The sequence below is a fragment of the Camelina sativa genome, chromosome 5 (genome assembly GCF_000633955.1).
Source record: "Camelina sativa cultivar DH55 chromosome 5, Cs, whole genome shotgun sequence".
Classification (NCBI taxonomy): domain Eukaryota; kingdom Viridiplantae; phylum Streptophyta; class Magnoliopsida; order Brassicales; family Brassicaceae; genus Camelina; species Camelina sativa.
The window spans coordinates 20,760,254-20,774,907 of record NC_025689.1 but is presented as its reverse complement, the minus strand read 5'-3'; the positions used below and the strand labels follow the sequence as shown (position 1 = coordinate 20,774,907).

Here is a 14,654-nt window from a genome sequence, read left to right as displayed (position 1 = left end):
TTTTCTTGGCATTACTAATTAACTGTTGATTTGAATGATTGTTTCAGAGTCTACTTGGACCGATGGGTTTAATGAGTCCTAAAATTCCCGAGCAGCAAGCGGCAGTATCTTCCTTGTCCACATTAATGTCTCTGGCGCCAGAGGATACATTTACAGTGTTTAAGATGGTATATTTATTTTAAGAAACTTTGTTTACTAATCAAAGAGGTTGTCCTGTTTAATTTTCCTGAGGTCTTATGTTTTATTTTTCTAGCATCTGCAAGAACTTCCAGATCGACTCTCTCATGATATGCTCTCAGTGACCGACATCAATGTAAATCTCCTCACTTTTACTGAGCTCTAACATTTCACTGTAACGTTTCATACATGGGTAGTTGTTACTCTTATTTTCTCATGTTGTTATTCAGATATTCCATACACCTGAGGGGATGCTTTTAAGTGAGCAAGGTATATATGTTGCTGAGACGATTGGTGCCAAGTACACAAAGCAGGAGCCGGTAATTAAATGGGTTTATTCTATTTTTAGATGTTTTATACTTGATACTTGATTCCCCCTTTTAGCATTTGGGATCTAATAACATATCCTTCTTGGCGGCTCATGTAGAGTTCTAATCATTCTCTAAAGAAAGGATTGGCTAGTAGAGACGCTGCAAATTCAGGCAGAAGGGACACTTCAAAGTTGACCAAGAAAGTTGGTATAAATCTATCGAAGCCCTCTATAGTTTTGATTATTATGCCCCTGCATATATATTTTCTTCAGCCAATTAATAATTTCAGACAAAGGAAAAACTGCAAAGGAAGAAGCACGGGAACTGATGCTCAAAGAGGAGGCCTCAACACGGGAAAATGTTCACAGGATACAAAAAAGTCTTTCGTTGGTACTCCATGCTCTTGGGGAGATGGGTCTTGCTAATCCTGTGTTTTGTCACAGCCAGTTACCGTTTTTGGTATGTAAAAGCTTTCTTACTCAGTTCCGTAACAGTTTGACTTATCTATATGCTATAGAGTCAATGAATATATTTCAGCAACAATTGTTAACCTCTTACACTCACCATATCTCTTTACCAGGCTACCTTTTTGGATCCATTGCTGCGATCACCTATCGTAAGTGCTACAGCTTTTGAAAACTTGATGAAGCTTGCAAGGTGTACAGTTCAGCCACTGCGTAATTGGGCTCTAGAAATTTCAACTGCTCTGCGGTTGATCGCGATTGATGAAGTCGATACTTCATCTGATTTTCGTCCATCAGTTGACAAGGCTGGGAAAACAGATGAGGGTCTTTTTGAGAGGATTATAAACGGGTTATCCATATCTTGTAAATCCGGACCACTTCCTGTAGATACCTTCACATTTATTTTCCCGGTGTGTTTCTTACCATTTTTGTTTACATTATTCTAACTTGGTAGTTACTTTCACTAGAACGAGCTGTGATTTTGTCTTGCCAGATACTGGAGCGAATTTTACTGTCATCAAAGCGGACAAAACTTCATGATGATGTGCTTCATATTCTGTGCATGCATCTAGATCCGATGCTGCCACTTCCAAGACTCCGGATGATATCAGTTTGGTGACTTGAACCCTGTCAATTATACACTGTACATCCATTGAGTTTTAGTGTCTATTACATGTGCTCATTTCTTACCGTTTTTTTTGTTTGTGAGAGCTGATGTTACAAACCAGCTTCTATTTCTTAAATATGGCATCTAAACTATTTTTTTTCAGGTTCTTTATCATCTGCTAGGTGTTGTTCCCGCATATCAAGCATCAGTTGGACCTGCACTTAATGAATTGTGTCTTGGATTGCAAGCAGATGATGTCGCAAATGTATTTCTTTTAACTACGTGATGTGAGCAAAATTTCCATTTCTAGTGAGTTATATTTCATTTTTTTTTGTTTACAGGCACTCTACGGAGTATATTCAAAAGACGTTCATGTCAGAATGGCCTGCTTAAACGCAGTAAAGTGCATTCCAGCTGTTTCCAAATGCTCCCTTCCTCAGAATGTTGATATAGCAACAAACATTTGGATAGCTTTACATGACCCTGAAAAGGTTAACCTTCGTAATTTGTTGTGATATCTAGTTATATTGTCTTTTTGTTGTACATAATTGTGATATCTAGTTATATTGTCTTTTTGTTGTACATAACTGCTGGTTATATAACTATTTGCCATGTCCTAACTGTTAAATTCATGTACTTGACTGGGGCTAGCAAAGTTGTTGTCCTCTTATTTGTTTTGTTATTCCTCCATCTGATGCTCCGTGATCTTTATGGTTGCAGTCAGTAGCAGAAGCAGCAGATGATATATGGTCCCGTTATGGATATGATCTGGGGATTGATTATTCAGGAATTTTTAAAGCACTTTCTCATACAAATCTCAATGTCCGATTAGCTACAGCAGAAGCATTGGCTGATGCTCTTCATGAAAGCCCGGCATCAATCCAGGTCACTGCATTTCCTTAATCATTACTTTTTTTTTTGTGGCAAGAAGTATGGTTTTTAAAGATTAATTGGTTTTCCAGCTATCTCTTTCAACTTTATTTTCTCTGTACATCCGTGATGCTACGTCTGGTGAGGATGTCTTTGATGCTGGTTGGATAGGAAGGCAAGGAATAGCCTTAGCACTGCAATCTGCTGCCGATGTAGTGACAGCAAAGGACCTTCCTGCTGTTATGACATTTTTAATATCCCGTGCACTGGTATGTCTTCTCCACTTGTCAGATGAATGTTTCTCAAATGAAATAAATCTCCCCTTTCTCAGCCATGTTGGTGTTGCAAAGGATTTGGGTTTCAGTCATATTACCTAGAAACCCACATTTTATGTTGTTTTCGGAAACTATAGCTTGAAGCTTTTGAAACTGAGTGGTTTTTTCCCAAGTGCAGGCTGATCCCAACACAGATGTTCGTGGAAGGATGATCAATGCTGGTATCATGATTATTGATAAGCATGGCAAAGAAAACGTTTCATTGTTGTTCCCCATCTTTGAGAATTATTTAAATAAAGAGGTTTGTTCTACTAGCAACTGAAAACCTGCTCGATAAAGTGTGTGTTTCATGATTATTACGAATTGCTTTGAAGCTTCATCATATCTGTTATCATGCAGGCATCGGATGAAAAGGAATATGACCTTGTTCGTGAGGGTGTTGTTATATTCACTGGAGCACTGGCAAAGCACCTAGCAAAAGTGTTAACTCTATCATTTGTTAAATCTCGTCACAGTGCACATGATTTCCTGCTCTATCTTATATATCAACATTGATGGCAGGGTGATCCAAAAGTCCACACTGTTGTGGAAAAGCTGTTGGAGGTGTTGAATACACCATCGGAATCTGTGCAACGTGCAGTCTCAACATGCCTTTCTCCACTTGTGCTATCAAAGCAGGTATGTTTCCTACAAATTTTGAGATCTTACCTAAACACTTTTTGCTATACCTAATGGCTTTGGCATGGGTAGTATTTCATTCTGTTTTCGTTAATCTCTGATGCTTTGTTAGGAGGATGCCCCTGCCCTTTTTTCAAGGCTCTTGGATAAGCTAATGAAGAGTGATAAATATGGTGAGCGTAGAGGGGCAGCTTTTGGTCTTGCGGGAGTAATTACGGGTTTTGGAATTTCTAGCTTGAAGAAATATGGTCTTATAGTCACCTTGCAAGAGGCACTTATTGACAGGTATTTCTTATGCATTCTTTTAACTTTATATTTTTGTGGTATTTAAAGTTTATGGTATCAGTGTTTTAGGAGTGCATGTTGGCTTGTGATGCCATTCAAGCTTGTGTTTTGGTATTTTAATTTATATTTTTCTGAGGTTATGTAGCTGTTCACTATGGTACTGAGGGACCAAACATATTCTGCATAGAGTCCGTCCATTTTGATTCATTAGCTCTTCTGTTTATTCTCTTTAGTGATACATTGTTGACATAATCGATTTATTTTCAAATAAAAAGGCTGCCTTGCAAGTCAATACTCCATTGAAGTGCTAATTAGTTGCTAGTTATTTCTGATGTCATTGATGCTTTGTCTTTTTGTATAACATCTATAATATGTAGAAGTTCACTATTAACCTTACTTCACTTCTGCTGTGTTGTTTGTGTTTTGGCTGCAGAAATTCTGCGAAACGGCGTGAAGGAGCACTTCTTGCATTTGAATGTCTCTGCGAGAAGCTTGGAAAATTATTTGAACCGTAAGAGAACTTTCTAATGATAAATATGCCAAAAGCAAATGTTGCAACTTGCTAATATACATTCTTTTGGTTTAGGTATGTGATAAAGATGTTACCCTTACTTCTGGTGTTGTTCTCTGACCAAGTTGGAGTAGTTCGTGAAGCAGCAGAATGTGCTGCTCGAGCTATGATGTCTCAACTATCTGCATATGGTGTGAAACTTGTCCTTCCTTCTCTGCTCAAGGTGATTATTTATTAAATTCTTAAGATTCTTAAGCTCAGTGTTCCATAACTAAGGTTTTGTGCACTACCATGTGCCCACCTCATGATCATCTTTTTTATTTGGTTAACGATGCAATGCTATCTTCTTTTTCATTGTTGTAATTCTTTGCGCTTGACAGGAAAGACGGAAAATTTACTGATGCTTTTAAAATTGTTTTTATTTATCACGCCTTTTTCTGCTAGTTGTACCCTGTATGAGTGCTGCACCTTAGAAATAAGGTTCAGTTACTAACTTGGTATACCTGGTTGTATATATTTTTCGGTCGTACATGACAGGTACTTTTCTGTTGATTTCATTCTTTCTGACAGGGCCTTGAAGATAAAGCATGGAGAACAAAGCAGAGCAGTGTACAGCTTCTCGGTGCTATGGCGTTTTGTGCTCCTCAGCAACTTTCTCAATGCCTTCCTAGGGTTGTTCCAAAACTCACAGAGGTGTGTAATGCATGTAAATTTCAGCTGCTTCTTAACCTTAATCCTAGGAAAGATTGCCTCACTTGATTAATTGATATTATCTGATGTCATGAGTTAAATTTATACAGGTTTTGACGGATACACATCCAAAAGTCCAGTCAGCTGGGCAGTTAGCACTTCAGCAGGTTAGACTGATATAACAGAAAAGATACCATATTTTATGGACTTTACTGACTAGATTTCCGTCTCACGGTTATATTTAGGTTGGAAGTGTCATAAAGAACCCAGAGATATCCTCTCTTGTCCCTACTCTTCTGTTGGCCTTAACAGATCCCAATGAGTACACACGACATTCTCTTGACATCCTTCTCCAAGTAAGGATTTTGTTTGTATTGGCCCGTGATTTTTTGTACATCTGTTTTCCGTTTTTTTTTTTTTTTAAAATCTAAATCTTTCTTCTCTGATTACAGACAACATTTGTTAATTCTGTTGATGCCCCGTCGCTTGCATTATTGGTACCAATAGTGCATAGAGGATTGAGGGAAAGAAGTTCTGAAACAAAAAAGAAAGCTTCTCAGATTGTCGGCAATATGTGTTCTTTGGTGACAGAACCAAAGGATATGATTCCTTACATAGGATTGCTCCTTCCTGAGGTTAAAAAGGTAATTTCCTGTTCTTACCAAAATAATGAGTTATCTCTTGCATAAGATGTATATTAATTGAACACTGGAGCATTCAGGTTCTTGTGGATCCAATTCCCGAGGTACGTTCTGTGGCAGCAAGGGCTGTTGGATCACTTATTAGAGGAATGGGAGAGGATAATTTCCCAGATCTTGTTCCATGGCTGTTTGAAACTCTAAAATCTGATACAAGCAATGTTGAAAGGTCTGGAGCTGCTCAGGGATTAAGTGAGGTATGTAGAATAAGATGTGTTTTGTGTGGCATTGTTTCTTTTAGTCAAAACACCTGGTTTGATGTTTCCACTAAATTATTTGTTAGCTTTAACACACTGAGCTTAATTTTGTTATGTTCACAGTTTTCAATACATCATTGCAGAAATATCAGGGTTTTACTATTTAGTTTTAAGTAGATTGATTCTCTTAATCTACATATAACTTAGCGAAACGTCTCTGTTGATATGCTTCTTGTTACTTCTTGTAATTCAATCAAGTACATTTAAAACTGATATGGTGTATGACAAGTTGCAAAATCATCTTTCTCAGCTTCTCCATAACAATTGTTTCCAAATATTGTAGTTGCATCTGTTAACACATTTTCTCCTTATGATTCAGGTTTTAGCAGCTCTTGGGACAGATTACTTTGAGAATCTACTTCCTGATCTCATTCGTCATTGTTCTCATCAAAAAGCATCAGTCCGAGATGGATACCTTACGCTTTTTAAGGTGAACTGTCGCTTCGTAGATGTTCCTCAAATGTCAGTTTATAAAAAAGTTCTAAAAGCTTTTGTTTGCTATTTACAGTTCTTACCAAGATCCCTGGGTGCTCAATTCCAGAAGTACTTGCAGCTTGTTTTACCGGCCATTTTGGATGGTGAACCTATAATTTTTTTGGCAGACTTTTAACTTCTAATATAGCTGTTGACTTATTGCCTAAATTGATGGTGCTCTATAATAATGTTTTAGGTCTTGCCGATGAGAATGAATCTGTTCGTGATGCAGCCCTTGGGGCTGGCCATGTACTGGTGGAGCACCATGCAACAACGTATAAATTTACACTAAATCTACAATCTACTTCTCTCTGACTTTTTTATTGCATGTTTAACTAGATTATTTAATATGGCTACCATAATACGTAGATTTATTAGATTTTTAACCCATTTAATTAGTTATTTGAATCGTGTTCCTATGTGCCACTATTTTTCCTTGAATCTGTGGTAGATTAGTGAGAAATTCTGTTTGAATAGATTGTTGAAATCTAATAGAAGCGTCTTTTATTATTAAAGATCTTAGGTCTTGATAGTAGCATGATTGGTTTTACAGGTCTCTGCCTCTTCTTCTTCCAGCTGTGGAGGATGGTATTTTCAATGATAATTGGCGTATCCGTCAAAGTTCTGTCGAACTACTTGGGGATCTATTGTTCAAGGTTAACATCATCTTTTGTGTTGTGTGTTCTTGTTGTTTATCCTTCCTCTCGAAACCTGTAGCCTAGTATATACTTGGTAACCAATGTGTTCATCCTCCTAGCCTAGTATATGTACAATGCTTAGTATTTAGTGTGTATTAGTAAATATACAGGTTAGAAAATGGAAGAATGTACTATCAGTTTCAGCACTAATAGGTCTAGGACTTGCCCTAATTCTTGATATTTGTATCTTTTGTACTAGGTTGCTGGTACATCGGGTAAAGCTCTGCTGGAGGGTGGAAGTGATGATGAAGGTGCAAGTACTGAAGCCCAGGGTCGTGCAATTATTGATATTTTAGGGATGGACAAGCGTAATGAAGTTCTTGCTGCGTTATATATGGTCCGGACTGATGTTAGTTTGTCTGTTCGTCAGGTAATGTTGTTAATGCTTTATCTACGAGTTTTGTTCGATTGTACTTAAATTGAGTTCAAAATAAAATTTCTGCTTTTTTCCAGGCGGCACTACATGTATGGAAAACCATTGTAGCAAATACACCAAAGACTTTGAAGGAAATAATGCCAATTTTGATGAGTACCTTAATTTCTTCTTTGGCATCACCATCCTCCGAGAGGCGCCAGGTTTGGATCCTATTTTTCTTATGTTTCTTTCCTTATAACCTGCAGTTGTATGAGTCTATCATACTGTGTAGGTAGCAGGGAGGTCACTTGGAGAGTTGGTTAGGAAGCTTGGTGAAAGGGTGCTTCCTCTTATCATTCCGATTTTATCTAAGGGACTGAAAGATCCAGATGTTGACAAAAGACAAGTAAAAGCTTCAATTGAATCTCTCTTTTTTTTTAAAACAAATTTACACCATTGAACATACTTTTTTTGTTTTCAACCGGAACTATTTTGGTATAAAGTTATTGTTGCGCCCGTGCTAACCATGCGATCGTTTCTGTGTTCTAGATATTTTGACATGTATCACTGCATGCTTTGTGTTCCATTAAGTTTGTGTCCTGCTGCATTGTTTATGTGCATATGTGATGCTTAAATGTTTTCATGTCGATCAGCTGATGCTAAGCGGCACATGTCTATCTCGTGTCCTTGATTTTATATAATTATGATTTACAGGGTGTATGCATTGGCCTGAATGAAGTGATGGCCAGTGCTGGGAGGAGTCAGTTGCTAAGTTTCATGGATCAGCTCATTCCCACAATTCGGACGGCACTTTGTGATAGGTTTGATTTATTCTTCATGCATCAGCTTCTAATTTCGCATATTTTTATGTTAATGAAAAAATGAACATTTCTTAACTTCTACAACGTTCGTCTACAGTGCTCTTGAGGTTCGTGAATCTGCTGGACTAGCATTCAGCACTCTGTATAAGGTAACCTTTACTGACCTGTGTTTCATATCAGATTGTTCTAGTTCACTCTATATTAATCATTCGTCTACTTTTGTAATGTAGAGCGCTGGATTGCAAGCAATGGATGAGATTATCCCAACTCTTCTGGAAGCGTTAGAGGATGATGAAATGTCTACTACTGCACTGGATGGCCTTAAACAAATTATAAGGTATTCTTCTACTGTTTACTCTGGCTATTCTTCCTCTACTCAGTTCTAATTTTTCTGGTTTACTGAATTAACTTTTGGAATTGCAGTGTTAGGACATCAGCTGTTCTTCCACACATCTTGCCCAAGCTTGTCCACCTTCCTCTCTCGTATGTGTTCCTTTTGTCTATATTTATATCTAGATATGCATCATCAAGCATGATGAATTACTTTCTGGCTGTCTCAAACGTTTTAAAATGCCGTGTCTAGTGCCTTAAATGCACATGCTTTGGGAGCTTTAGCTGAGGTTGCTGGTGCTGGTTTTAACACTCATCTTGGGACCATACTTCCTGCTTTGCTCTCTGCAATGGGAGATGAAAACAAGGTAAAAAATTATGATCGTCTTTCTTCACCCTTAAATTTTATGAAAGCTTGTTATCTATAATTAAGATTCCCTTTCTTTTATGCAGGAAGTCCATTCATTGGCTCAAGAGGCTGCAGAGAGAGTGGTGCTGGTGATAGATGAAGAAGGAGTTGAGACTCTATTATCAGAACTTCTCAAAGGAGTGTCTGATATTCAGGTTCGCTTGTAACCTCATTAAATTAGTATGTATATTTTTGGCTTGTAAGTAATTTAGGCTTCTTATTTTTTTTTGTTTTCAGGCTTCAATTAGAAGAAGTTCTGCCTATCTGATTGGTTACTTCTTCAAGAGTAGCAAGCTTTACTTGATTGATGAAGCTCCAAACATGATATCCACCCTGATTGTTATGCTCAGTGATTCTGATTCAACAACTGTTGCGGTAGGGTAGTTGACCAGAAAGAAAAGATTTAAAATTAGCATGTCTTGTCTAACTTATTCTCTTTTAAACAGGTTTCCTGGGAAGCTTTGGCTAGGGTTATTGGTTCAGTTCCAAAGGAAGTACTTCCTTCATATATAAAACTTGTACGTGATGCTGTATCTACCGCTAGGGACAAAGAGCGCAGGAAGCGGAAGGTGAATGTGCTATTTTCCAGATTTTCACTATATAAGAGATCAATGAGGGATCATATTATGTATTGTAGACTAATATCTGTAAAGTATACTGTGCTACTTGAATTGCAGGGAGGATATGTTGTTATTCCTGGTCTATGCCTCCCTAAATCCCTTAAGCCATTACTTCCAGTATTTCTACAGGTATAACTTATACCTTGATTTTCTTGCTCTTAAGGCCACTTTTAGTCAGATAATTTAAATTAGTAGTGGTTTCTGGGTGGCTTGAGCTTATCGCACATTTAACATTTTTCTTCGCACAAAATATTCCCCTAGATTGCATGCTCGTACAAGAGCAATCAAGCAGTTTTGTACTTTGTACTTAGATTTACCTTGTATTGTTTTGGTGTTATGATTTCAGGGTTTAATTAGTGGATCCGCCGAGTTAAGAGAGCAAGCTGCACTTGGTCTTGGTGAGCTTATTGAAGTTACTAGTGAGCAAGCATTGAAGGAGTTCGTCATACCTATAACAGGGTATGCAGTCTTCATTCCTTGTGTCGATACTTCTGCTACAAAGTATTTTTCACTTTTCTTGGGTCATATTGTTCTATTTTGTTAGGCTTAGACGTGACTGTGCATGGTGTTAGAAGAACTTTGACTGAAAAAAACAAATTTTATTAGGTATCATTTGTCTATTGTGTTAAGTTACATTTTCTTGTTGTTTCAGGCCACTTATTCGAATCATAGGAGACCGGTTTCCGTGGCAGGTCAAAAGCGCTATTTTGGCTACATTAATCATCCTTATACAAAGGGGTGGGATGGCGCTTAAGCCATTTCTCCCTCAACTTCAAACAACATTTGTCAAGTGTTTGCAAGATTCTTCAAGGTTAGTCCTTGTCTCAACTTGAATGCAAGTGAAGTTTATGAATGTCTAATGACAGGCAAAGACTACATCTTATGGTAGACGATTTGGATTTAACAGTTTGGATTTAAGCACATATAATAGTTATGCTCCATTTGACATGTGTACATCGATTTAACACCTTTACAACTGCAGGACCATCCGTTCTAGTGCTGCGCTTGCCCTGGGAAAGCTTAGTGCATTAAGCACGAGGATTGACCCATTAGTTGGTGACTTGATGACAAGTTTCCAGGTACTTCTTTCAGCAACTAATGCAGATTATCTTAATGTGTCCATGTAGGTCTTAATTGTTTATGAAGAATTTGTTATATTTTATCAGGCCGCAGATTCTGGGGTACGGGAGGCTATCCTCTTTGCTATGAGAGGTGTAATTAAGCATGCTGGGAAGAGCATTGGGCCAGCTGTCAGATTACGCATTTTTGATCTCCTAAAGGATTTAATGCACCATGAAGATGACCAAGTTCGAATTTCTGCCACAACCATGCTGGGTGTTTTATCACAGGTAGGGTCTCTTCTATAGGGAATTTTTTCTTTTTAGCCCTATGATTCACACCACATACTCGATACTATGTAAGACACTTCTCTTGTGATCTATTATGCTGCAACGTTGCAGCACTTAAGCATACCGTCATTTTAGTGTATTTTGATAGAAGCATAATTAGGGTATGTTGGGTATGTTTGACTATTTAGGATTATAATGCTTTGTTGAAGCCTGAGCTTCTTACTTTCCTATTTTTGCAGTACTTGGAAGCTGCACAACTCAGTGTTCTGCTTCAGGAAGTCAGAGATTTATCTGCTTCACAAAATTGGTGTGCTAGGCATGGCTCAGTTCTCTGTATTTCATCCTTGCTGAAGCACAATCCTTCAACCATTATGACATCGTCACTCTTTTCCTCTATGTTAAATTCTCTTAAGAGCTCTCTGAAGGATGAGAAGGTACCTTTGTGAGAAAAAATGTTGGCCTCTTATTCTGGATAATCTTGGTTTTCTGACATCTTCTTTTGAATAGTTTCCATTGCGCGAAAGCTCGACAAAGGCTTTGGGAAGGCTTTTGCTACATCAACTTGCAATAGATCCTTCCAACACAAAAGTGGTTATCGATGTCCTTTCATCCATTATTTCAGCTTTGCATGATGATTCTAGTGAGGTTCGAAGAAGAGCACTCTCTTCACTGAAAGCTTTTGCAAAAGTAAGTGTAAGCTACAAGAGTAATATCGAAGTGGATATAATTGCTAGTGATACGTGCAGTGGTAATGGAAGACATTATTTTACAGGATAACCCATCAGCAACCATTGCAAATGTAAGTGTTATTGGGCCTCCTCTTGCTGAATGTTTGAGGGATGGGAACACACCAGTGAGACTTGCTGCAGAAAGATGTGCTTTGCATGTGTTCCAATTAACAAAGGGTATTGAATCTGCAAAACTTCTTTCAGTTTTTTTATGCCCACAGTATGTTGGCAAATTGGTGCATTTTGCATCTATCTCTCTTTGTAGTTGTATTTCTTGAAACTGTAACAGGGATATATTTTACTAATGTCTTTGATCTGTCTCTCCAGGCGCAGAAAATGTTCAAGCAGCTCAAAAATATATAACAGGATTGGATGCCCGACGGTTATCCAAGTTTCCTGAACAAAGGTACTTAATCTTCTTCGCATATGAAATTCTTATGATGACCAAATCTTTCTTGTTATGGGTAAATTTAGTTTCCTTGGACTTGCACTAAATACAATTAGTTACATTTGCAGCGACGACAGCGAAAGTGATGATGATAATGCAATTGGGTAGGAAGGAAACTGTCTTCTCCATATCGCTGTTGAATCCATTTTGTAGAAGAGGCTCATTACGGCAGCAGCGTTTATCCCTTGAGTTGCGGATGATACTGTATCATTTTTTTTCGCATGAGAATGTAGATGCACAGAAGTTGATATTACTATATATAGATATACATGATCTTGTATCGGATCCTTGTGTTCTTGGTTGGGAAGCATAGTTGATTTCATTTTCTCTATTTGATATATTGTTACTACATTTTTGTGTTATATTGTTTACGTAACAAAGGGGTTTTATTTTATGCATATTTAGTTATTGCGTACTCTCTCCATTGCCACTATATTAAAACATAAAACCTTCTAATTACATTATTGTAATATTATTAAATAGTAAAATTCATTTAGGTAGTTTTTTTCTTTTGGAGAAATTGTAGAAATACCTTTTTGTAGATATATTTTTTATAGATATATTTTTTTATAGATATAAAATACTTTATTTTTAACGTCAAAAAAAAAGTAAAAGTAAAAATGATTATAAAATATATATAATTATTTTTACTTTTACTTGTACAATTATAATGTTAAATTAATTTTCAGATTTTTTTATTTTTTTTATTTATTTTAAGTTTAGGTTTTAGGCTATAATTTTGAGTGTCAGGTTTAGTATTTAGTTGTATTTGTATATATAAAAGAGTAATATTGAAAATAGACAACAAGATATATAAAAAAGAATATTTTTGCATAAGTATTTTTCTTTTGTGCAATGTAAGCATTGTAGCTTTAAAATTTATGAAAATAGAAAGGAAAATAGATAAAACAATAAAGGAAAGTGAGCTAAATGAAAAAAAAAAAATATGTTAATATGTTGTAGACAAGAACTGAACAAATATTAAAAAATAGTGCATTAAAAAGAATAATTCTGTAAAAGTGTGCGATGACGACTGGTTTCAGGATCTGATATGGGTGTTCTTGTTGCTGTTGGGGGAGGGAGAGGTGGTCTCTCACTCTCTTGTTCAGAAGTTAGGTCTCGGGGATGGAGCGAAACTTCACCTTTGAGTTTGTTCAAGGTCCGTTTTTTATTGCTAGGATTTGGTTTCAAAAGGGGAAGACTGGTTTTTGTGGAGTTTAATTCCACAATTCTTATGGATCTGGAGTTTGATGTATTTATGATTCTGAATTTTGATGAGATTATGATTGGGCAGATTCGGTTTATTTCATGGGATTCGGGTCTGATCTGGATTGCGACTCCATTACTCCGGATCGGGGTGCGGATCTCTCTGTGCTTCCATTACTCAGGATTTCTCTTTGAAGATTATTGGAAAATGGGATTGTCGAAGCAATGATGATACTATTGGATTTGGTTTGGTTAGCGATTTGCATATCCTTGATTCGATTTGTTTACGATTTTGGTGTAAGGGTTGTAGACGAGGTATTTATGCGATGACTTGGGTTATGTTCAGGAATCACTTATCTCATTTTTTCCCTTTGGCTGCCTCTAGTTCGCTTCAATTCACTCAGCATTCCCTGGTTATTTTTCTTGGGTGGTGTTCAAGGTTTCTTACTATCGCGAGATATGGCTCAATTAGCGTCCAACAAGAGTAAAGCTTCCCTGGTTCGTACCGACACAGTGACGATCTCCAATTCGGTGTTGGCTCAGAGAATTCAGCAGTTTTCAATGACCCTCATTGGCAGGTTAATGAATCCGGTTCGTCAGATTATGGAGTCCTTGGTAGCTAATTTTCCAAAAATTTGGAAACTAGAGGAGAAAGTAGTGGGAGCAGATCTAGGACAAGGTGTCTTTCAGTTCAATTTTGATGATGAAGAGGATATCCCGTCCATTTTACAGAATCGTCCGTACCATTTTGATGGTTGGATGGTTTCTCTGGAGAGATGGGAGCCGATCATTTCCTCCTCTTATCCTTCTGCGATTAACTTCTGGGTGAAGGTGACTGGGATTCCTATGCACTTGTGGGAGGTGGCAACCCTTGAAGCCATTGGTAAGAAGATTGGGAAGATTCAAGAGGTTGATGAGGAAGCGGGCAGTCTCTGTGTTTTTGTCAATGGGTTTAATCCTCTGATTTTCAAGATGGTGGTGCCTTTATCTACTGGTGATGAAATTGTAGTTTCCCTAGAGTATGAGAAATTGGTGGGTGTATGCGATCATTGCTCTAGGATGACTCATGATTCGAAAGTGTGTCCAGAGGTTCATAAGGTTGGTACGGGTCATGGTACTGATGAGCAGTCGGATAAAAGGGGTGGAAGCAAGAGTTGCATCATAACGTTGGGTGCTGGGAAAAGCCTAGGAAGCATGCTAAGAGAGCTTTAGACTTCCAGTCTGCGGAGGCTGGTGAGCATGGTTACTTCCCGCAGCAGCGTTTTGGTGGTAGTGGTCCTTATGGTCCTCTTCAACAAGAGCGGTTTCACGGTCCGGTTTGGGGTCAAAAGAGGAGTTTTGGGGAGGTTGTTGTTCGTGAAGAAGGGACTCGTCGTAGCTTTCAATCGGGGGG

At 37.7% G+C, this 14,654-nt stretch overlaps 2 protein-coding genes across 4 annotated transcripts in view; both read left to right on the top strand.

Moving 5' to 3' along the window:
* The window catches only part of LOC104787296 (eIF-2-alpha kinase activator GCN1-like), a 19,470-nt gene extending 7,023 nt beyond the window's left edge, over positions 1–12,447 (top strand). For both annotated transcript variants that reach the window (XM_010512836.2, XM_010512835.1), the window contains 47 exons: positions 48–167; positions 254–313; positions 408–497; positions 605–695; positions 778–947; positions 1,069–1,362; positions 1,446–1,562; positions 1,723–1,824; positions 1,901–2,050; positions 2,280–2,444; positions 2,522–2,698; positions 2,883–3,005; positions 3,104–3,184; positions 3,266–3,382; positions 3,495–3,667; positions 4,101–4,178; positions 4,254–4,401; positions 4,749–4,871; positions 4,979–5,035; positions 5,114–5,224; positions 5,321–5,512; positions 5,590–5,763; positions 6,143–6,253; positions 6,332–6,401; positions 6,494–6,572; positions 6,851–6,953; positions 7,195–7,365; positions 7,449–7,571; positions 7,643–7,756; positions 8,065–8,171; positions 8,269–8,320; positions 8,402–8,508; positions 8,595–8,654; positions 8,755–8,869; positions 8,955–9,065; positions 9,148–9,285; positions 9,357–9,479; positions 9,588–9,659; positions 9,877–9,989; positions 10,183–10,341; positions 10,513–10,609; positions 10,697–10,879; positions 11,119–11,313; positions 11,387–11,566; positions 11,652–11,784; positions 11,935–12,013; positions 12,124–12,447. In XM_010512836.2, coding sequence (XP_010511138.1) covers positions 48–167; positions 254–313; positions 408–497; positions 605–695; positions 778–947; positions 1,069–1,362; positions 1,446–1,562; positions 1,723–1,824; positions 1,901–2,050; positions 2,280–2,444; positions 2,522–2,698; positions 2,883–3,005; positions 3,104–3,184; positions 3,266–3,382; positions 3,495–3,667; positions 4,101–4,178; positions 4,254–4,401; positions 4,749–4,871; positions 4,979–5,035; positions 5,114–5,224; positions 5,321–5,512; positions 5,590–5,763; positions 6,143–6,253; positions 6,332–6,401; positions 6,494–6,572; positions 6,851–6,953; positions 7,195–7,365; positions 7,449–7,571; positions 7,643–7,756; positions 8,065–8,171; positions 8,269–8,320; positions 8,402–8,508; positions 8,595–8,654; positions 8,755–8,869; positions 8,955–9,065; positions 9,148–9,285; positions 9,357–9,479; positions 9,588–9,659; positions 9,877–9,989; positions 10,183–10,341; positions 10,513–10,609; positions 10,697–10,879; positions 11,119–11,313; positions 11,387–11,566; positions 11,652–11,784; positions 11,935–12,013; positions 12,124–12,163 — 5,748 coding nt within the window. In that variant the 3' untranslated portion in view covers positions 12,164–12,447. The remainder of the gene's footprint in view (positions 1–47; positions 168–253; positions 314–407; positions 498–604; positions 696–777; positions 948–1,068; positions 1,363–1,445; positions 1,563–1,722; positions 1,825–1,900; positions 2,051–2,279; positions 2,445–2,521; positions 2,699–2,882; positions 3,006–3,103; positions 3,185–3,265; positions 3,383–3,494; positions 3,668–4,100; positions 4,179–4,253; positions 4,402–4,748; positions 4,872–4,978; positions 5,036–5,113; positions 5,225–5,320; positions 5,513–5,589; positions 5,764–6,142; positions 6,254–6,331; positions 6,402–6,493; positions 6,573–6,850; positions 6,954–7,194; positions 7,366–7,448; positions 7,572–7,642; positions 7,757–8,064; positions 8,172–8,268; positions 8,321–8,401; positions 8,509–8,594; positions 8,655–8,754; positions 8,870–8,954; positions 9,066–9,147; positions 9,286–9,356; positions 9,480–9,587; positions 9,660–9,876; positions 9,990–10,182; positions 10,342–10,512; positions 10,610–10,696; positions 10,880–11,118; positions 11,314–11,386; positions 11,567–11,651; positions 11,785–11,934; positions 12,014–12,123) is intronic.
* LOC104787294 lies at positions 13,026–14,646 on the top strand. Of its 2 annotated transcripts, none has more exons than XM_010512831.2 (2): positions 13,026–13,214; positions 13,350–14,646. In XM_010512831.2, exon 2 carries the CDS (start codon positions 13,721–13,723, stop codon positions 14,471–14,473), a length of 753 nt encoding a protein of 250 aa, XP_010511133.1. In that variant the 5' UTR covers positions 13,026–13,214; positions 13,350–13,720; the 3' UTR covers positions 14,474–14,646. The 2 variants fall into 2 exon arrangements, with proteins under 2 accessions (XP_010511133.1, XP_010511134.1); XM_010512832.2 differs by having other exon boundaries at positions 13,026–13,512; positions 13,608–14,646.